Source organism: Rhinoraja longicauda, chromosome 5 (genome assembly GCF_053455715.1).
Source record: "Rhinoraja longicauda isolate Sanriku21f chromosome 5, sRhiLon1.1, whole genome shotgun sequence".
Taxonomy (NCBI): Eukaryota; Metazoa; Chordata; class Chondrichthyes; order Rajiformes; family Arhynchobatidae; genus Rhinoraja; species Rhinoraja longicauda.
Genome location: NC_135957.1, coordinates 65,788,172 through 65,811,125, shown reverse-complemented (window position 1 = coordinate 65,811,125; position 22,954 = coordinate 65,788,172). Strand labels below are relative to the sequence as shown.

At 39.0% G+C, this 22,954-nt stretch overlaps 1 protein-coding gene across 2 annotated transcripts in view; it reads left to right on the top strand.

Moving 5' to 3' along the window:
• Nucleotides 1–22,954, top strand: part of fbxl4 (F-box and leucine-rich repeat protein 4) — an 89,333-nt gene that overhangs the window by 53,615 nt on the left and 12,764 nt on the right. For both annotated transcript variants that reach the window (XM_078399692.1, XM_078399694.1), the window contains exons 4-7: nt 708–952; nt 7,430–7,643; nt 18,144–18,215; nt 22,083–22,395. In XM_078399692.1, coding sequence (XP_078255818.1) covers nt 708–952; nt 7,430–7,643; nt 18,144–18,215; nt 22,083–22,395 — 844 coding nt within the window. The remainder of the gene's footprint in view (nt 1–707; nt 953–7,429; nt 7,644–18,143; nt 18,216–22,082; nt 22,396–22,954) is intronic.

Genomic DNA, 22,954 nt, shown 5'->3' with positions numbered 1-22,954 from the left:
TTGGACAGACGAAAGTGATCTCATTTATCCCTGCTCTGTATTGAGTTCAACCTGGAAGATGATAGGAAAAGCAATGAAATTATCCTCCCTCTCAATCCATTGAGGAGTGAAAAATCAGCTTTGTATTCCTTATATCTCTTTGTTTATTCCCGCTGGAAATGTGAAAGTGTGGATGGCGAGAGGGGGCAAAATTTGACTTGAGCATGATGAGCGTTGGGCACTAGCTAATGTTTTAGTTTAGTTTATTGTCACATGTACCGAGGTACAGTGAATAGCTTTTGTTGCGTGCTAACCAGTCAGCGACAATACATGATTACAATCGAGCCAGTCACTGTGTACAGGTGTAGGAGTAGAGATTTAAAAGAGTGGAGCGATTTATAATGCGTGATTGCAGATCCACTTCTATGACTAGCACACAAAGAGTCACCTGGCCTGGGCGCCATTTTGGATGTGCATGTGGAGTTTCATGATATTAATAGTCAATTGGGTGATTATTGCAATGAAGCAAAATGAGGAATAAATGGCATCACATCAGGATAGTTGTCGAGCAAAATAAGTATTAAGAATCTATCAATCCACACATTAACACTTATTTTGAAGGAATGTAATAGATTTGTCAAAAGTGTCTTTTCTTTATGTGTAGGTACATTTGTGAGTAGAATGCAATGTTCTTCCTGGGTTTCTTATGCTGTTTGTTTCTCTCACAGTTAATCCAGCTGATTCTCAGTCACCTGACAATACCAGACCTTTGTCAGTTGGCACAGACCTGCAAGTTGCTACACCAGCATTGCTATGACCCTCTTCAGTATGTCCAGCTGAGCTTACAACCTTACTGGGCCGGCCTGAATGATGCCTCTCTGGAACACCTTCACGCACGCTGTGCTCTTGTGCAGTGGTTAAACCTGTCCTGGACAGGGAATAGAGGATCTATCACCATGCAAGGATTCAGCAGGTCAGTGTTACTGTCATTCTCTCATAAAATCCACCCACGGGAGGTACCAAGTATGTTAAACATTTCAGTATGTCAGTGGTGATCAGTCACCACTAAATTAATAATATGGTCCTGATTGCAGCAAGCAATGGCCACTGAGTTGACTACCTCCAGTCATGCAAGGTAGCACATTTATCCTTCACAATTTTTGTAGTGCCAATTAATGTCACAAGCAAGGACCACGAGGAATGTGGGTTTCACAATTTGGGCCAGTGTTTCATTGCCCATCCTTTATTGTCCTTTTAAAGGACAGGTGACTGTTTTTGGAGCATCTTCCATAATAGAAAATCAAATGAGGGGACAAAGCTCCTTGACCCATTGGAGATAGAAGATATCAAATTGAGTCAAGTATGTATTGTCATGTACATAGGTACGCTGAGGTACAGGTACAATTAACAGAACTATAAGTTCACAGGTTGTAGGAGCAGAATTGGACTTTTCGGTCCATCCAGTCCATTCTGCCATTCAATCATGACTGATTTATCATTCCCTCTCAACCCCATTCTCCTGCCTTCTCCCAGTAACCCCTGACACCCATACTAATCAAGAATCTATCAATCCACACCTTAAAAAAATGCCCATTGACCTTGGCTACACAGTCTTCAATGGCAATGGATTCCACAGATTCAGATTCTGACTAAAGAAATTCCTCCTCATCTCCTTTCTAAAGGCACGTCCTTTTATTCTGAGGCTGTGCCCTCTGGTCCTGGACTCTCCCACGTGGAAACATCCTCTCCACATCCAAATTAGAAAAATAGATTACCGTGGTGCAAGAGATGGCCAATAGTGTTCTGTTCCTGCGGTACGATTAGGGATGTAAAGGTTGGTTCAAGAACATGATGGTTGTAGAAAGTAGCTGTTCCTGAACCCGGTGGTGTGGGACTTCAGACCTCTGTACCTCCTGTTAGATGGTAGCTGCAAGAAAAGGATGGTGAGGGTCTTTGATGATAGATGTATTCAACAGAGAGTTAGATATAGCTCTTCGGCCTAACGGAATCAAGGGATATGGGGAGAAAGCAGGAACGGGGTACTGATTTTCGAACATCGGCCATGATCATATTGATTGGCGGTGCTGGGCCGAATGGCCTACTCCTGCACCTATTTTATATGTTTCTATGCTGCCTTGTGGAGCCTGTGTCTCTTGGAGATGCTTTTGATGGTGGGGAGGGCAGTGCCCTTGATGGGCCAGGTTGAGTCCACCGTTCTCTGCAGTCTCTTGCGTTCCTGCACAATGGAATTGCCATACCAGGCCAGTCGGGATACTTTCTGCAATACATCTTAGAAGTTTGTTAGAATATCTACTTATCTAGACTTATCTACTTTCTTGAAATTTAAAGTAAGTAAGGGCATGAGTTAATCTCTGCGCTGGGCCCAGGACAGGTCACCTGAGATATTTACACCTAGGAATTGAAAGCTGCTAACTCTCTCCACCATCAAACAAACAATGCAAACTATCATGTGGTCTCCTGACTGCTCTTCACTGTAGTTAACAATTAGTTCCTTGGTCACACGGAAGACTGTAGATGATGGAATCTTGAGGAAGAAGCAAAGTGCTGAAGGAAAGCAAAGAGTCCTGCAGCATCAGCAGAGGGAAATGGATAGATGGCGTTTCAGGACCGGACCCTTCTTCAGACTCTGATTAGTTCCTTGGTTTTGTTGAGACTGAGCGAGAAGTTGTTGTTACTGCATCACTCACTCAGGGCGTTCCAAATCTCTCCTGGACTGACTCATCACCACCAGTGATTCGACCAACAGTGGTGCCATGGAAAAATTTGTAAATGGCAATGGAGTTGTGTTTCAATCATGGGTTTAAAGCGAGTGGAGCGTGGGGCTAAACTTGTAGCCTGAGGTGTTCTTATATTGATGGTCAGTGAGGAGGGGATGTAGTTACCAATCTGCACTAATTGAGGTCTACCAATGAACAAGTCAAGGATCCAGTTGCAAAGGAAGATGCAAAGGTGAAGAGATTGAAGGAGATGATTGTGTTGAATGCCAAACTGTAGTCAATGTATGTGCCCCTGTTATTCAGGTTATTTCAAGAAAGGAGGGAGAGAGAAAACGGGAAATTATAGACCAGTTAGTCTGACATCAGTGGTGGGGAAGATGCTGGAGTCAATTATAAAAGACGAAATTGCGGAGCATTTGGATCGCAGTAACAGGATCGTTCCGAGTCAGCATGGATTTACGAAGGGGAAATCGTGCTTGACTAATCTACTGGAATTATTTGAGGATGTAACTAGGAAAATTGACAGGAGAGAGCCGGTGGATGTGGTGTACCTCGACTTTCAGAAAGCCTTCGACAAGGTCCCACATAGGAGATTGGTGGGCAAAATTAGAGCACATGGTATTGGAGGTAGGGTACTGACATGGATAGAAAGTTGGTTGACAGACAGAAAGCAAAGAGTGGGGATAAATGGGTCCCTTTCAGAATGGCAGGCAGTGACTAGTGGGGTACCGCAAGGCTCGGTGTTGGGACCGCAGCTATTTACAATATACATCAATGACTTGGATGAAGGGATTAAAAGTACCATTAGCAAATTTGCCGATGATACAAAGCTAGGTGGCAGTGTGAACTGTGAGGAAGATGCTATGAGGTTGCAGGGTGACTTGGACAGGTTGTGTGAGTGGGCGGATGCATGGCAGATGCAGTTTAATGTGGATAAATGTGAGGTTATCCACTTTGGTGGTAAGAATAGGAAGGCAGATTATTATTTGAATGGTGTCAAGTTAGGAAAAGGGGACGTACAACGTGATCTGGGTGTCTTAGTGCATCAGTCACTGAAAGGAAGCATGCAGGTACAGCAGGCAGTGAAGAAAGCCAATGGAATGTTGGCATTCATAACAAGAGGAGTTGAGTATAGGAGCAAAGAGGTCCTTCTGCAGTTGTACAGGGCCCTAGTGAGACCGCACCTGGAGTACTGTGTGCAGTTTTGGTCTCCAAATTTGAGGAAGGATATTCTTGCTATTGAGGGCGTGCAGCGTAGGTTTACTAGGTTAATTCCCGAATGGCGGGACTGTCATATGTTGAAAGACTGGAGCGACTAGGTTTGTATACACTGGAATTTAGAAGGATGAGAGGGGATCTTATCGAAACGTTTAAGATTATTAAGGGGTTGGACATGTTAGAGGCAGGAAACATGTTCCCAATGTTGGGGGAGTCCAGAACCAGGGGCCACAGTTTAAGAATAAGGGGTAGGCCATTTAGAACAGAGATGAGGAAAAACTTTTTTAGTCAGAGAGTTGTGAATCTGTGGAATTCTCTGCCTCAGAGGGCAGTGGAGGCCAATTCTCTGAATACATTTAAGAGAGAGCTAGATAGAGCTCTTAAGGATAGCGGAGTCAGGGGGTATGGGGAGAAAGCAGGAACGGGGTACTGATTGAGAATGATCAGCCATGATCACATTGAATGGCGGTGCTGGCTCGAAGGGCCGAATGGCCTACTCCTGCACCTATTGTCTATTGTCTATTGGTCCGGAGCGGTGTGGAGAACTAGTGAAATAGCACCTGCTGTTGTAATGTTGCAGCACATGTTGTGGTGATAGGCAATTGAAGCGGATCCAGTTTATTTCCGAGGCAGGAGTTGATTTGTACCATAAACAACCTCTCGTAGCACTTCATTGATGTAAGTGCTCCCAGACGGTAGCCATTGAGACAGGTCACAGTGCTCCTTTTGGGAACCGGTATAATCGGGCCCTTTTGAAACCTCTTACCACAGAAGAGAGAGGTTGAAAATGTCCTAGAATACTCCGGCCAGATGATCGAATTTACAGAAGTGCAGATGAGGGACGGAGCTGTCGGCATTTCTGATGGTGGTACGGCAGTGGTTGAATGTGTTGTGTCCTTTAGTGTTGAAGGTGACTGGTTGATGGTCGTTGGGCAGACAACCCTTCAAGCTAGCCTGGTTGAAGTCCCGGCAAGGATGAGAAAAACTGTCGGGATACGTCATTTCTTGCTTGTTGATCACGACGCTCACTTCCTCAAGTGCCAGCTGGGCATCTGCCTGAGGTAGCACAGAGACAGCAGTCAGGATGAAGGCAGAGAACTCTCTTCGTAGGTAGAACAGTCAGCGTTTACCCGCCATGTATTCCAGGTGGGGGGGAGGGGAGCAAGAATAGGACAAAACCACCATGTCAGGGCACCACGATGAGTTTATTAGGAAACTGTCGCCACTGTCTCTTTTCCTGATGTCACCATCCAGTTCATGTGGTGGATGGAAAACCACATAAGTTGTAGTGACGTGTCCAGAGAGTTGCCGCTCAGCCATATCGTTGTGAAACTGAATACACAGCTGTCCCTCATGCCTCTGATACAGCAGTCTTGCTCTTGAGACTTCTACCTTGTTCTCCAACAATTGTTCATTGGCCAGAAGGATGCTAGGGGGAATCACTTGCACCAAAGCCTCAGTCATCTGAAGACCCGCCCATCAACCATGTTTTCTAGCACAGTGGAGGCCTCCGTGATGCCTCATCGTGCCGTGCTTGAGTTTCGGGAGTCTGCCGATTCCATTGGGTCTTTCGGGTGATCGTAAAATCACTAACGCATTTAAATGGCTTAAAACCCCGTTTCCTGCTACTACAGTTCTGATTGCAGCTTTCAGCTCTTAACAGTCAAGTCGTGGATATACAAGAGTTTTCCTGACCTCACTCGAGCACCATCTTGTTAAAAAGTGGCTCTACTGAGATGAGAAAACTCCACACCCACCACATGAAAATAAAGTGCTTTTTTCAAAGCTGACTTCTCTAAAGCACATTTGAAATGGACATTGTTCAGTTGCATTGTGAGAAGTATTCATGTGAGAAGTATTTATGATTGTAATTAATAAGTCTGCTGAAGTTTGTAAGCTGGTTATCATTGCATTTTGCAATGTATTACCAAGAACGCACTGCATGGAATGTCCTCCAGCTTGTAAAAGGCCTCATGTGCCTTTTGTGCCTTCTAATAGGAAGCTCATTTTCCTTAGGAGTTTAGACAATCCATAGAAGTCATCAACCTTGTACAGAACATGGTTTCTACTAAGGCTGAATTGCTTTATTGCTTTAGGGACTCTTTTGCAGTGAAGTAGCTATTTTCTTGCAGTGCATTGAGTGTTGACAGTGCATTACTTATTGAAACAGAGAGTGAATGTTCAGCCTTTATGAATTACATTTATTTAAAATAGTTATATTTTGTTTGATGATTTTTGAATTCTTTCTTTTTGCACACAAATTCTCTTCTAGTCCTATAAATAAGATGCATTCCTTCTCGACAAAGTGGTCAAATGGAAAGTCTGTCCAGAGACATGGCCTGATGTCACTGTCATCCTGGCTTTTAGGAAAGTGAAAATGAGCAATCTGTATGACTTTTAATTTGCAACCATAAGAAGAATTATTATCGTTTCTATTCCTTTGTGCCTTGTGTAGATTGATGCTTTGTTATGAGGCGAACCAATCAAAATAACTGTCATCATTTTCAAATTGTCACCCCTTCATTGTTTTCTTTTAAACAGTTCACAAAAAAGTGTTTAGGAAGAATGGAAATAATACCTGAGGTGTTTGGAAATCCTCCAACTTAAGGATGAAGCAAAAATGATTCTATCAAAGATTGGTATAAATGTAACTTGAGGCAAATTGGTGGGGCGAAACAAACATTTGCGAAACAAACATTTTATGAAATATCGGCTTTTTGCAGTAGCAATTTATAGATATTTTATAGATTGTTTTTTTTGTTGAGAATCAGCCCCTCTCTCATCTTTCAAAATTTGACGAAATGAAAGGTCTTTCCACAGTGTTTGCTAGTGTTTAAGTGCTGGTCTTGTAAAATACATCTTTGCAAGGCTTTTTTCATTTAATAATATTTTATCACCTTGCCACACAGCCTGCATATAATTTTAACCATTTCAGTCTGTGTGGTAACTAAGTATTGGCAAAATGAAGTGAATTTGTCTTTATTGTCATTCGTTTAATTTTATTTACAGTGCAGTAGTGACATTCTGCTTACTTTCATATTATCTTCAAATAAAAGCTGGAAATGTAAAAATCCCACAATGGGTCCATTGCTTCCTGAAATTGAACAATAGGTTGACATTGCTGCACGACCTTTTGACAAATCACGGCAACAGTTATGCATGTGAGCTGTATTTCGTATATGAGTTCAATTTTCTAATTTACATCTTAGACATTTTTTTTTTACAAATGATAAGCAGCATCATTTGAGTGCTTTAAGTAAGGTGCCAGTTTACCTATTGGGTGAATAATTCCACACCAGTGACCCATTTTCAGATCTGTTCCATATATTAATTCAGAGCTTTGCACCTTTTCACTTCCACTGTAACATCTGCTGTTTTTCTATAGCTTAGCCCTGACGTTGCCTCTTTATGTGATGCCTGGTGCATACGCTCACAGCTTGACGCCTACTATTTTGACAGGAATTAACCCTGTGATTGCTGTGCTTCCTGTGCAGATTCATGCAAGTGTGTGGATTTGAGCTGGTGCGTCTAGAGTTGGCCTGTTGCCACTTCCTGAATGAAACTTGCCTCGAGGTTATTGCTCAGATGTGCCCAAACCTCCAAGAGCTGAACCTTTCATCCTGTGATAAACTAAACACTCAGGCTTTCTGCCATATTGCTAAGATCTCAGGTCTCCGACGTCTGGTCGTTTACCGCACCAAAATTGAGGTAAGAACTCCTGCGGTGATTGGCACTGACAGAGAATTGCTTAATGCTACTTGTGTATTTTTTTTAATGAAACACAGACGTGTTTGAGAAATGTGCACCAAATGAAGTGCAGTCTATTTCTTATTTGAGTAGTTCTATTGGGTTTTTTTAATGTCCTTTTCTGTTTCATTTAAGGCCCTATGTAATCGTATATGCTTTGTGCTGTAGAGTGATGTAAGTTCTCTGGAATCTAATATGATAATGCCAATTTTTCCAAGTTATTGGAATGTGTCATGAATTATGGACAAGTATAATTAATAATTTTGCATACTTATCAGATGCATTATTTTTATCAGTAAAGTCAGGAAAAGCGATTGAGCTTGTGTTCATAGTCTGCCATCGGTCTGATTTGCATGGGTGGCCTTCAGTGTGTAACTTACATTGCTCTTGTGACTATGAATCTATATTCTCAGCCAGATGAGGAAACCAATGGATTATAAAAGCTTGGGTGGACACAAAAAGCTGGAGTAACTCAGCCGGACAGGCAGCATCTCTAGAGAGAAGGAATGGGTGATGTTTCGGGTCGAGACCCTTCTTCAGACTTGAAAAGCATTGGAGTTCAAAATATAAGCATTTTAGAGGAAAACAAGTCAACAAAGTCAGTAAAGTATATTCACGTTCCAGCAGTTCCCCTCAGCACTGGCATTAGAGATGGCACGTTTGGCGTGACTGAAGTGAGGTATTAACTTGGATTATAGGGAGAAGTTAAGTCTGGAGTTGGTTCTTTTGGGAGATTCAGTGGCAATGTTGTTTCAGAGATTAGGGGACAAGGGGCTCTATGTTGCTGTTCATTGGGATAGAAAAATAAAATTGGATTTGAGAAATAGTGAAAAGTTGCCTTTCAAGTAGAAATGAATACAATGCTTAGTGTCTTTCAATAGGAGGAAAATCCTTGTTCGTTGAAGGGGTTTAAATTACTTCTTACAGAGTCGAGAGTGTAGAAGCTGAGGGTGTTGGCTATGGGGCAGGAAGTCCTAGCCGACTTCGCATTGGATCGAGGAGTTGCTTATTAGTATAATGTTGTAGATCCTCCACTTCTTAGTGGAATGAGGAATATGGACCAATTGATGTAACAGATGACATTTTCTTTTCTGTGCCACACATTTGTTTTCTAATTGGAAAACATCACACGGTGTATGGAAAATCTCTCTATTTAAAGAATAAAATATACAATAGGTTTCATCAGTTTAGGTAGGTCTTTGATTTGTGAAGACCTAATATAGGGGCACAAAAAACATAGAGATGTAGCCAAATAAGAACAAAAAATGGAGTGATCAACAGTTGATCAAAAAGTAAGATTTAAGAAAGGGTCGAGGAAAGGATTTTGGAGGTGTGTACCAGGGCGTTAGGTTTGGGTGGCTGAAAGCATGCCTGCATTTTCCGGGGCAGAGCCAAAGGGTGGAATGTACATAGAAGAATGGAGATTGTTTGTCTTATAGAAGTTACGGATGCAATCATATGAAATAACATCTTTCTATCATCTATCTCACAATCTTTGAGTACTGGATATAGTAATCTACCGCCCACAGTGGTAGATCCAGAAGTTAAATGATGAATCAAAATTCACTATTTACTTTATATTGCTCACTCATTATTCCATATATTCCATACTGTGTGGAAGTATGGAGAAACACCTACAAAACTAGCAATAATTCAATTTTTGTAATGCAAAAAAGAGCTATAAGAATTGTCAATAAGGCTGGTTATAATGACCCAACCAACCCATTATTTATGAAATCATATGCCCTAAAATTTATGGACCTAGTAGACTTTAATACTCTACAAATAATGTTTAGAGCAAAAGAAAGAACACTTCCTGACTGTGTCCAGGTTTGTTTTCAGTGAGGGAGAGCAGGTATCCACTCTGGGGAAATTATATGTTTGAAAAAAAGAGGGTAAGGACAAATGTGAAAAATAGATGTGTGACTGTTAAAGGGGTCAATTTATGGAATAGTTGCAACAATGAATTAAAAGAGTGTAGTAATATGTGTAAATTCAAGAAAATGTTTGAAAATATTATGTTTGAAAGATACAAAATATGTGATCAGCACTGAGAAATGACTGACATGACAGAAATGATGGTTCTTGACCATATTTGCGTTTCTTTCTATGTTTTGTTTATTTGCTTCTGACTTATGATGTTGTGTTTTTTTTTTCTCGCATTGAATGGCGGTGCTGGCTCGAAGGGCTGAATGGCCTACTCCTGCACCTATTGTCTATTGTCTATTGTCTATTGTCTACGCCTTTTTTGTTCGGTCAGAAAATATCATGTGTGATTATATTGTTTTATTTTTTATACAATGATTTCGTACTATTTAACTGTCACAACTGTATGGTCAATCTGTTGTGTTGTGTTGACTTGGAAATAAATAAATAAATAAATAAACAGACAGACAAACAAATAAATAGATAAGTGAATAGATAAATAAATAAATAAATTCAGCTGGGATTTTTCAGTGACATGTGAAACAACAAGAGCAAAGGTTATGTTTTGTGAGTCCAGATGAATACTATCAGTTTTAAATTCAACCACGACATTTTTTAAATTTTATGTACTCCAAACAAATTAAATATGCTATGCTTTATTATTGCATGAGTGAATGTGAAGTGAGTAATTTTGTTTTGACATCTTCATTGTTCATCAGCAATTCACATTGTATTAATTTTGTTTGTGACGGTGAAGCAATGTGGCATCAAATAGGAGTTCAAATGTATTATGACAATTGCGAGATTGCCAGAGAGAACTGATTACATGGTGTACTACAATAGCTTACTGAGAAATTGGCATTCAGTGCTTATTATAAAGAAATTAATGGCTATCTGGGAGTCATTACAAGGTAGAGAAGGACTAATAGAATTTAAACATATGAAACTAAGACGGTTTTAAAGACTACTAGTGACTTTTCGGCAATTGGATTTTTATTAAAAGTGAACTTTTTGTTTATTTTTCCCTCAAACATATGTTTTAAGGGCTTTTTATGAATATTATTTTGAACAGCAATTATCAGCATGCACGGTTGTGTCTCCCCAAGTAATCTCAAATGTATAATTCTATTTCTTTAAGAAATAGCCTATAATTAATTACCAGAAGTGCTTCTCATAGTGTGCACTGCATGGCAGTTATTCACACGTGGGCATGTTTGGGCAGTTAATCATAAAAGTAGTGAAATAGTAAACCTGTGCAATTTATTTTACTTAACTCAGTACTAAATAAATTCAGCACATTTTACAGTTGGTCTACTTAATTTTAGTGATCTAATATATAATTAATATATATAACATATTTTGATTTAAAATCCTACTTTGCTGTGCTTTAATCTCGTACTATCTTTAATCTCGTAGATTTTTTTTGGCACAAAGCAAACAATGAGTGGGAGAAAACTGTACTCAGAACATCATTATAAGTATCAAACCTTGTCACTGCCCTACTTAAATTACAACAACTTCTATTGAGGCACATTATTAAAGCTGTGAGTGCTATTAGAGCTGTGACTCAGTGGCCAGCACTCTTGTTTCCAAACCTACACTTGTGGCTTCCATTCCAGAGTCTTGATCTAGGCTGACATTCCTATAAAGTCCAGAGTGAGTGCTACATTTCTAGAACTACCATTGTTTGGAAGAGAAAGCAAATGAAGCTTTTTTTCTGGTGCAAATAAGATCATAGATCATAAGACAGAGGCAGAATAAGGCCATTTGATCCATTGAGTCTGCTCCGCCATTCGTTCATGGCTGATCTATTTTTCCCTCTCAACCCCATTCTCATGCCTTCTCCCCATAACCTTTGACACCCTTACTTATCAAGGACTATCAATCTCCACTCTAAATGTACCCAATGACTTGGCCTCCACAGCCATCTGTGGCAATTAATTCCATAGCTTCACCACAACCATTAAATAGTCCCATGGCACACATTTGAAGAAGAACAGACACTGATAGCTTCTTGCTGAAACATGATCTCCAATCATCCATAACTTAAAATAGCCGTCTATGTCTTGATATTTGTGGGAATTTGTCATATATAAATTGACTGCTGGGTTTAGTTTAGTTTATTGTCATGTGTATCGAGGTACAGTGAAAAGCTATTTTGTTAGGTGCTATTCAGTCAGTGGAAAGACTACACATCATTACAATCAATCCGTCCACAGTGTACCTTTGCAGGATAAAGGGAATAATGTTTAGTATACGATCTAGTAAAGTCCGATTCAAGATAGTCTGAGGGTCTCCAATGAGGTGGATGTTAAGTTAGGTCAGCTCTCTAGTTGAGGATAGGATGGTTCAGTTGCCTGATAACATCTGGGAAGAAACTGTCCCTGAACCTGGAGGTTGCATTTTCACATTTCCGTACCTCTTGCCTGATGGGAGAGGAGAGAAGAGGGAGTGTCCGGGGTGAGACTTGTCCTTGATTATGCTGGTGGCTTTGCCGAGGCAGTGTGAAGTGTAGATGGAGTCAATAGAAGGGAGGTTGGTTGGTACGATGGTCTGGGCTGCGTCCACAATTCTCTGCAATTTCTCGCGGTCTTGGATGGAGCTGTTCCCAAACCAAGCTGTGATGCATTCCGATAAAATGCTTTCTGCAGCGCATTTGTGGAAGTTGGTGATTGTTGTTGGGGACATATGGAACTTCCTAAGCCTTCTAAGGAAAAAGAGGTGTTGGTGTGCTTTCTTGGTCACTGCTTCAATATGGGTGGTCCAGGCCAAGTTACTGGTGATATTTACTGGAAAGTAGGAGTATTGCCTACTCCTCGGAACATGAAGCTTTCAACTATCACTACTTCGGTGCTTTCAATGTATGCTTCCTGAAGTCAATCACAATTTCCATTGTCTTGCTGACATTGAGGGAAAGGTTGTTGGCTTGACGCCGGGTTATGAAGTTCTCAATCTCTTTCCCATACTCCGTGACATCATTATTTGATATCCGGCCCACAACTGTGGTAGCTTCATACTTGAAAACTATTGCTAAAAAAAATAATTCTTAGTGGAAAAAGAATCAAAGATGATTTTGATCGGCTTATAGGAGGGAATAAGTTCTCTGTATAATTGAGGAAAGACATGATTACTTTTCTACTTAAATCCTCTTGCAATAAAGTCCAACATACCATTTACTTTTATCGTTGCTTGCTACACCCGCAAGCAATGTTCAGTGATCTATGAATGTGAAGCCAATAAAAAATCTCAAAGTAAATGGCAATATTTTCTGTCTGGCTTATGATACATTTTATATTGAATATGGTGTTGTGCCATACAAACAAGGATGGTTCTAAGTTTGATTTCTTGTAACATTTGCCATTCTCATATGAAGCTACAGTGGATTTTGTCACCAGGTTAGGAAGCAAAGAAAGCCAGGGCATATACTGGCGATTGCTATCTAATAATCCTCTTCATTGGATTTGGGGAGCGAATGCTCAGCTTTGACGGGCCCACAGTCATGAAAAATTAGCAATTGAAGGATTGCACGCGTCATTCATGAAACACTGATTTGATTTTGAAGAGCGGCTAACAGCTCGCATTTATTTAGTAACTATCATTTTGTGCATTACCATTTTGATACTCACGAGCAATATTAGGTCAGTTGACCAAATATGTAGGTTATATGGTAGTGAAGATAGACACAAAAAGCCGGAGTAACTCAGCGAGTCAGACAGCATCTCTGGAGAAAAGGAATTTGTGATGTTTTGGGTCGAGACCCTTCTTCAGGAGCAGAGAAGATACAGGGAAGAAGCTCTGAACTTCCTGACTTTACCATTTGAGGTTATGACTGCCAGAACAAGGGGCCACAGTTTAAGAATAAGGGGTAGACCATTTAGAACGGAGATGAGGAAGAACTTTTTCAGTCAGAGAGTGGTGAAGGTGTGGAATTCTCTGCCTCAGAAGGCAGTGGAGGCCAGTTCGTTGGATGCTTTCAAGAGAGAGCTGGATAGAGCTCTTAAGGATAGCGGAGTGAGGGGGTATGAGGAGAAGGCAGGAACGGGGTACTGATTGAGAGTGATCAGCCATGGTCGCATTGAATGGCGGTGCTGGCTCGAAGGGCTGAATGGCCTACTCCTGCACCTATTGTCTATTGTCTATTGTCTATTGTGTTACAAACATATTAGGAATACAGAATTAGAGAAAAATAGAGAAGTTGAAGATGGAAGGACTGGAGAAAATTGCAAAGATAGAAAGTAGCAAGCCCATGGAAAAGAAAGAATGAGAAGGATGCAAGAGTAGAAAAGGGACACAAAGAAGACCTGTGATTTTAACAGAATTAACAAAAGCTTGAAAGCATTTTAATTGATCTGCAAGATGAATACTGAGAGGCTTTGAGTTAAGTTGAATTTAGTTTATTGGCATGTGTGCCAAGGTACAGTGAAAAGCTTTTGTTGCGTGCTAACCTTTTTAACTAAATTCTAAATATGAGATGTTCTGTGTTGGGTAGAGGCTGTTTGAGAACTTTTATGTTCCATTTAAGTAGATTTCAGGCCTTGCCCAATTGAAAGAATAAGATGATGTATATATCAGAATTGAGAGAGTTATACTTCCCATTAAATTTTTGCATTGGAATCAGGTGATCGCTATATTTGAAATATTGGGAATCACTTTCAGTTCTGTCATCTGCTTAAATTGTCAAATGGCACACATTCATTGTAGGAAACTGATAAATAACTTTTTCACATCTTGCATTTTATCTTAGTGAACAAACAGAATGGATTCAGTTCACTTAACTTAGAAATGACGATGAATGAAATATATTTTGGGACATTTTAAAATTGGAGAATTAAGCTTTTTTTGGTCCATTAAAAATGGAGATAATATCCATGCACACCAGAGCTGCTGTTGATTTCTTCAAACAAACCCCTCATAGGTTATGTGGATGATTTTGTTGTGGGAGAAGGGAAATAAGATACATTTACAATGAAATGTCAACGTGGTGTGACATGATACAGTGCCCTCCATAATGTTTGGGACAAAGACCCATCATTTATTTATTTGCCTCTGTACTCCACAATTTGAGATTTGCAATAGAAAAAATCAGAAGTGATTAAAGTGCACATTGTTAGATTTTAATAAAGGCCGTTTTTATACATTTTGGGTTTCACCATGTAGAAATTACAGCAGTGTTTATACATAATCCCCCCATTTCAGGACACCATAATGTTTGGAACATAGCAATGAAAGTAGTCATGTTTAGTATTTTGTTGCATATCCTTTGTATGCAATGACTGCTTGAAGTCTGCGATTCATGGACATCACCAGTTGCTGGGTGTCTTCTCTGGTGATGATCTACCAGGCCTGTATTGCAGCCATCTTTAGCTTATGCTTGTTTTGGGAGCTAGTCCCCTTCAGTTTTCTCTTCAGCATATAAAAGGCAACATCAATTGGGTTCAGATCGGTTGATTGACTTGGCCACTCAAGAATTGACCATTTTTTAGCTTTGAAAAACTCCTTTGTTGCTTTAGCAGTATGTTTGGGATCATTGTCTTGCTGTAGAATGAACCACTGGCCAATGTTTTGAGGCATTTGTTTGAACTTGAGCAGATAGGATGCGTCTATACACTTCAGAATTCATTATGCTACTACCATCAGCAGTTGTATCATCAATGAAGATAAGTGAGCCAGTACCTTCAGCAGCCATACATGCCCAGGCCATAACACCCCCACCACTGTGTTTCACAGATCAGGTGGTATGCTTTGGATCTTGGGCAGTTCCTTCTCTCCTCCATACTTTGCTCTTGCCATCACTCTGATATAAGTTAATCTTCGTCTCATCTGTCCACAAACCCTTTTTCCAGAACTGTGGTTGGTCTTTTAAGTACTTCTTGGCAAACTGTAACCTGGCCATCCTATTTTTGCAGCTAACCCGTGGTTTGCAGCTTGCAGTATGGCCTCTGTATTTCTGATCATGAAGTCTTCTGTGGACAGTGGTCATTGACAAATCCACACCTGACTCCTGAAGTGTGTTTCTGATCTGTCAGACAGGTGTTTGGGGATTTTTCTTTATTATAGAGAGAATTCAGTCATCAGCTGTGGAGGTCTTCCTTGGCCTGCCAGTCCCTTTGCGATTAGTAAGCTACCAGTGCTCTCTTTCTTCTTAATGATGTTCCAAACAGTTGATTTTGGTAATCCTAAGTTTTGGCTGATATCTAACTATTTTATTCTTGTTTCTCACTCATAATGGCTTCTTTGACTTTCATTGGCACAACTTTGGTCCTCATGTTGATAAACAGCAATAAAAGTTTCCATAGGTGATGGAAAGACTGGAGGAAAGACTAGGTGCTGAGAGCTCTCTTATACCTGCATTAAGGAGGCATTTAAACACACCTGAGCAATTACAAACACCTGTGAAGCCACGTGTCCCAAACATTATGGTACCCTGAAATGGGGGGACTATGTATAAACACTGCTGTAATTTCTACATGGTGAAACCAAAATGTATAAAAATAGCCTTTAATAAAATCTGACAATGTGCACATGTGATTTTTTTTTCTATTACAAATCTCAAATTGTGGAGTACAGAGGCAAATAAATAAATGATGGGTCTTTGTCCCAAATATTATGGAGGGTGCTGTGTGTGAAATAAAACAGTTTTTTCAGTTGTGTCATAGTGATATACACATTATAATTTCAAAAACAGCCTGGTGAGATAAGATTTTAAACTTGAGCTTCTCATCCTGCATTATCTCTTGGAATTGCTTACTTCAACATAAAAGATTTGTCCCTTTTTTTCATGGCAGCTAGATTTGATTTATGTACTCATTTGTTTTATTTTGCCCAGTAATTTTACACTGTGGCATATCTTCCCAAATTCTGGTAGCTTGATTTTTCACACGAGAATACCTTATAAAGTGGCAGGAGTTTTACATCAGATTAACTGAATATGGGCCTGGAAAGGTACCTGAATTGTATTTAGTATTTGGAATGTTGTTGTTTATCTACTCGGTGATGTGCTTATCCAACCCAGCCTCTGACACCAAATGAAAGAGATGAACAACCAAATTAAATCCTAATGATTTTGGTTTATTCTGCTGCCAGAAAAAAGAAAATTATCAAAAAGATCCTCTTTCCTCCCTCCCTGCCTACCATTAAGCAGATGCAAGAAGATAAATGAGTTCACTGTTAACCCAAGAGAGTTTGAATAGTGAAATGAAATTTTAAAGGAATGCAAAGAAATATACACCTATGTATGCTGGATGTTAGCTTTGTCCATTGGATATAAATTTCAGTCAGTCTCTTTTTGGTGAAATTACACTTAAAAGCAAATTTGAATCCACATCTATTGCAAAAGTTTAGTATAACTAAGGAGACGTTTGCATGTGGTAAATGGTGAGGTGTGAGATCACTTTACAGAATGCTAAAGCAGATGATTTGTTTAATTTAATGGCCAGTATACCTTCAGACTTTGGCCTTTTGAATGATACACTTATTATTGAATGTTGTCGTAAGTGAAATTTGGTGCCACACTAACTGCAGTTTTCTGTTCTACTGCAACTCATCCTCTGCAAGTATGGAAGTAATGAGTGGTTCAGGGAACTAAAGTAAAAGCATTCAAAGTAAGCGCAGAGGAAAAAGAAGCAGTAGGGCGTGTTGTGGGTTGAAAGCAAGCAACAGAAAGCTAGTGCAAAGCATAAATACGGAACTGAATGGCCTGTTTCGGTGCTGTAGCATTTGTAAAAACAAACAATATTGGCTAGTGAATGTTTCACTTAAATACTTCCAAGGTTAAAAATCTTTAATGGAGAAATTCTTCTTTGCTTGTTAGTGCTAAATATGTGCAGGAGAATTGGCTTCTGGTTATCCTTGCCTCCAGACATTTGTTTCCATTGGAGTCGATTTTGATTTATTTTTTAATAAACGCAGCGCTGAGCAGAAGGGGAAATATTGTGATTAACCACACAAGTTCTGTAGTTGTCGCTATGAGTATTTGGTTGAATTGTAACCTTGTAATTCTTTCTCCAGTGTATGTTAGTCTGTGTTTTATGTATGAAAACACCCCAGTTAACTGTGACTAGAATCATTTGGCTGGCGGTGGTCAGCATTGTCCAGTCCTGCTACTCTGTGTAGTTTGTTGTGACAGTTTCCTTAGAGTTGTCTGATCTACGAATGTCATGGTTGCCACTTTATTTCTGGGACATCACTGATCTAGTCTGGTGCCACAGCAGCCTTGTATGTTAGTGGAAGGTCTCAGTATTTCCAAGATTTCTCCCTCAGGGAGAGGTGTTCAGAGGCACAGAGCCCCTGATAACTGCGGTCTGTGCAGATTAGTATCTAGAGGGAACTGCATTTTGAGCCAGTAATGATTTGTTTGGCCATGAGCTAATCAATGGTCTGAATACCTTGGGACTCATTAAACTGCATTTGTGGTAGATGTAACCTAAGTTTAGAACGGTATTTCGGGAAAAGCAGTGACAGGCTTTAATGCCTAATTGACCTCTTTTCCCTTTGTTTCTCTTTTCACATTGCCTCTGATGTGTCCCATGACGACAGCAAATAGCACTGCTCAGCATTCTGAACTTCTGCTTGGAACTTCAGCACCTCAGCCTGGGCAGCTGTGTCATGGTAAGAACTTGGAGTTGCATGTGCTAATGGTTTTCTTTAAAGGTCAATTGTGGTCTCATTTCAAAAGTATTGACATCTTAATATCTTTAAAACCCCATCCTACATTTCAAAAGGAAGCACATTTAAAATTCACAGAAAAATAAAATGTAGCTTATAAAAATAAAATGTAGCTTAGAAAAATAAAATGTAGCTCAGTGTGAAATATTCAATTAATAAAGTTTAATGTTAACTTCGTTTCATGAAATATGTAATTACTTAACATGTGGGTTTAAATTTATTGGTTAAGAATTGTGAAAGAGAAAAGAGTAAGTCTCCTTAACTGAACTTTTAGCATTCAGTGACGTTCACATTTGTAATATATCACATTTTGTCAGACTACACAATTGTGAAACCTCTGGTTACAGAGGAATCTGATGTACAATGGAAAAGGGAAATTTTATTGTAACACATTTATAGCTGTTCCTCTTGTTAGTTTACAATAAAAACAAACAGGAACGGGGAAAATATTCATAGCTTTTAAAAAATATATATTTTCTCAATTTCTCGTATACATTTTGAAGCAATATATTTCTTCATTTGTTTATTGATTGTTTGAATGTAAAAGGAGTGCTTAAACGCTATATGAAAAAGAAATAATAAGATTGCCTTGTTGACAGATTTTGTTGTGTATGTTTTGTTTTACTTTTTATGTTTAAAATTTTATTATCGATGTTTTTTAGTTCCAGTGCAATCTAATAGGTTCCTTTCAACAAAACTTTCATATTTACGCCTCAATATATCAGGTTGCCATATCAGTCTTGCGATCCTGTTGTGGTGGTTTTTAAGATGGATTACATCTCATTGGGTACTCGGTGATCTCAAGTATTTCAAAATAAGCTTCTGAACACAATAATAAGTTTCACGAGCTCTAGCTGCATGTGGGGAAGCAGTTGTAAAAATAATGATCTAAAGTCAGTCAGAATGTACTCACAGTTTTAGCTATGTCACAGTACTGCAAAATGAGCAAAAATTAATAAATGTTTCTCTCTTCATAATTTGCCCCTGTTTAATGGCTATGAAGGAACCTGGCTAAAACAAGTGGAGGTTTGTTTTAGTAGGTGTACAATAAAATTAATTTACACTTCACTATTTAAATTTACCAGCACTGAGCACAGCAAACATAGTTATGGATAAACTCTAGAGAATACTCAGAAAATTTTTGATACTTGAAAGTAGTATTATGTGAATATTAGACACAAAAATCTGGAGTAACTCAGGCAGCATCTCTGGAGAGAAGGAATGGGCGACGTTTCAGGTCGAGAATGGCGGGACTGTCATATGAGGAAAGATTGAAAAGACTGGGCTTGTATTCATTGGAATTTAGAAGGATGAGAGGGGATCTTATAGAAACGTATTAAATTATAAAAGGACTGGACAAGCTAGATGCAGGAAAAATGGTCCCAATGTTGGGGGAGTACTGAACCAGGGACCACAGTCTAAGAATAAAGGGGAGGCCATTTAAAACTGAGGTGTGAGTTGTGAATTTATGGAATTCTCTGCCACAGAAGGCAGTGGAGGCCAATTCACCGGGTGAAATTAAAAGAGAGTTAGATAGAACTCTAGGGGCTAGCGGAATCAAGGGATAAGGGAAGAAGACAGGCACAGGTTTCTAATTGTGGATGATCAGCCATGATCACAATGAAAGGCAGTGCTGGCTCGAAGGGCCAAATGGCCTCCTCTTGCACCTATTTTCTATGTTTCTATGAGCCCCTTCTTCAGACTCTTGTTGAGACTAAAATGGTTTCAGAATGTAGTTAGAAATGTATGCCTTTTGGTTGATGAGTTTACACTTCATTATATTACTTTTCATTAGAATAAAATATTTTAAGGTATTTTGAAAGTAAAAATTCCTAGGGCTAACTTATCTTTCTGATCTGCAATTTACAAATGATGTATCCTCATAGAATTGTGCTTTTGGAGATTTTTATTTTACAAAGTTATATTTCTATCACAGTACTACAAAAATTGCGTATCTTTCCCACAGTCGATGAATAAATCAATTAAATCTCTTTTAATAAAAATAAAGAACATTAACCTTGAAATTGTTCTACAAAGAGAACTAGATTTGAGTTTGGTTCTTCTTTCAGCAGTAGCAATGTTAACCTGTTTAAAAATAAATGAGAAAGATTTCAGATAATTGTGTCAAGCATTTTTACATTGTTAATAAACTATTGGCCCCATAAGCATTCAAACTGCAGAACCTATTAATGTAATATAGATCTATTTTTATGTATATTTGGGCATTGTGAGGTTTTTATGAAGTGGCTTATGTTATCAAGCCATGAAGAGATATTTGAGAAGGGTACGAGAGGTTTGTTCAAAATATCACAAATGCTCTTAGTTCCGTTTTGGGCAAAAAGCTCAGGTACAAGGAAAGCATTTGATTTACGGATGACCAATAATTTTTAAACATCTGCATTTAATTCACTAGTTACTTGGAGTATATCTGAAGTGTCTAACGAGGCATTTTCATGATATTCTATTCTACTTTATTGACAAAACATGTTAGAGAAATGTATGTATTTTCAATGGGAAGGACCATAAATTCTGCATAAAATTGTCCACGTGCTTCTCTTTGGGGAAAGACCAATGGCTGAAGAATCTGTTCCACTGTTTAAAATGTTTGGGGTTTTTTCCCCTCTTCATGTGGTGACACTGCAGTTCACCTTCCTGGCACAACTGCTCAGTTGACTTGAGACTGTTTCAACAAGGAACAGTTCCATACATTTTGAAATGGGCAACAACATTGGAACTACAGAGGAATTAACATAGAGAAGCCTGATCTCAAGAAAACACTCAACCTGTAAGCAGCAGGATCTGAATTAGCACACTCGTTTTTTGCTTCAAATAATGAAAATTCCTATTTATTTTTCAGCATGTTTGGTGACAAGGAATGAGGGAATTTAGAATTATTGGTCTTGTTGTTCTAGATTTTGGTCAAAACAAGAAAAGGTTTCATTATTTCTTGGGGTCTCTCTGGTTGTTTGAGTTTCAACAAAACCTCAATTGGTACACATGACAATAAACAGACCTTTGAACCTTTGTTTCTCTATCACGATCTGAAGGCCAGGTTTTGGGCATTATGTTGCGTTGTGAAGTAAAACAATTAAAGCACACTTTGAGTCAAATGTAATATAAATAAGATAACTTGATATCTTTCTGAGAGAGATGGAATTTGTTTGTTTCTGTAAGAATAAACCCTCAAATGGAAGCAAATAGTCCCCTTCCCTGGAAAGAATAACAACTTAGTTGTCTTTTTAATCACCAAAGTCACCTTTCTCTTACATTTCTGACTGATTTCTGTGATGTCATGAAAGCAACAGATGGGCAGAATAAAGGGAGGGGGTGTGGTGGGCCTTAATACTAATATTTGTTCTGCAATTTGTTTATGAAGTATACTTAATAAAATCTAAACTACACATAATTATTTTAGAAAAGTGGAGTATATTATTCGCCCATTGTACTTCACACTAATTCCCAAGATTTAAAAAAAAATTTAAATACCTTTATTTTTCAAGTGAATGTTCCTAAATTGTGTAACAATAATGAGTATCAAGGATCGACACAGAATGCTGGAGTAATTCAGCGGGACAGGCAGCATCTCTGGATAGAAGGAAAGGGTGATGTTTCGGTTTGAAATTCTTCTTCAGACTACGTGACTCAACCTGATAGGTCACCCATTCCTCCTATCCAGAGATGCTGCCTGTCCTGCTGAGTTACTCCAGCGTTTTGTGTCTATCTTCGGTGTAAACCAGCATCTGCAGTTCCTTCCAATACAATGAGTATCAAGATATTTATTGCCATTAATTATTAATCTTTCTCACTCAGATTGAAGACTACGACCTTGTGGCTGGTGTAATTGGAGCCAAATGTAAAAAGCTGCGATCCCTGGATCTATGGAGATGTAAAAATATTACGGAAAATGGCCTGGCTGCTATTGTAGCGGGTTGTCATCTCCTGCAAGATCTGGATCTTGGATGGTGCCCAACTTTACAGAGCAGTTCAGGATGCTTTGTAAAACTTGCTCGCAAACTTCCCAACTTACGCAAGATTTTCCTGACTGCCAATAGATCTGTGTGTGACTCGGATATCGAGGAGCTGGCTAGAAATTGCCCTCGTCTATTTCATGTGGATATATTGGGTAAGATAATAGGTCAGCGAACTTAAATTTGTGAAGATAGACACAAGATGCTGAGTAACTCAGCAAGTCAGGGAGCATCTCTGGAGAAAAAGAGTAAAGTTACATTTCGTGTCTGAACCCTCCTTCAGACCCGAAACGAATTTGTGAATGTGTGTTGAGCCATTGGTTTTCATGGGAAGGAAAAAAAGAGATTCAAAGGGGAGATTTTCCACATTGATTCATATTTCCTAGTTTCTTAGCAACATCTATTGAGTTATTCAGAAAATATTCATTCATTCACTCAGCTCAATAACAATCGGAAATTAGGTTAACTTTGATGCTGTTTTAAAGCTTCCTGAAAAAGCTAAGACATATTTTTTTAAGTTTTATTTTAAATGCGTTTATCATTTTGTTCCTTTTTGCATTTTCTGCATTAGGAACCCAAGATTTCATTATGTCTGATCTTAGGCCTAATCTCTGTACAATAAAATTAAGCTGGTTTGTTTTCTTTGAAGTTTGTGACATTTTGAATAGTGCTTAGAGACTACAGTGTTATTTTAAAGCCTTGCAATGCTTGTTT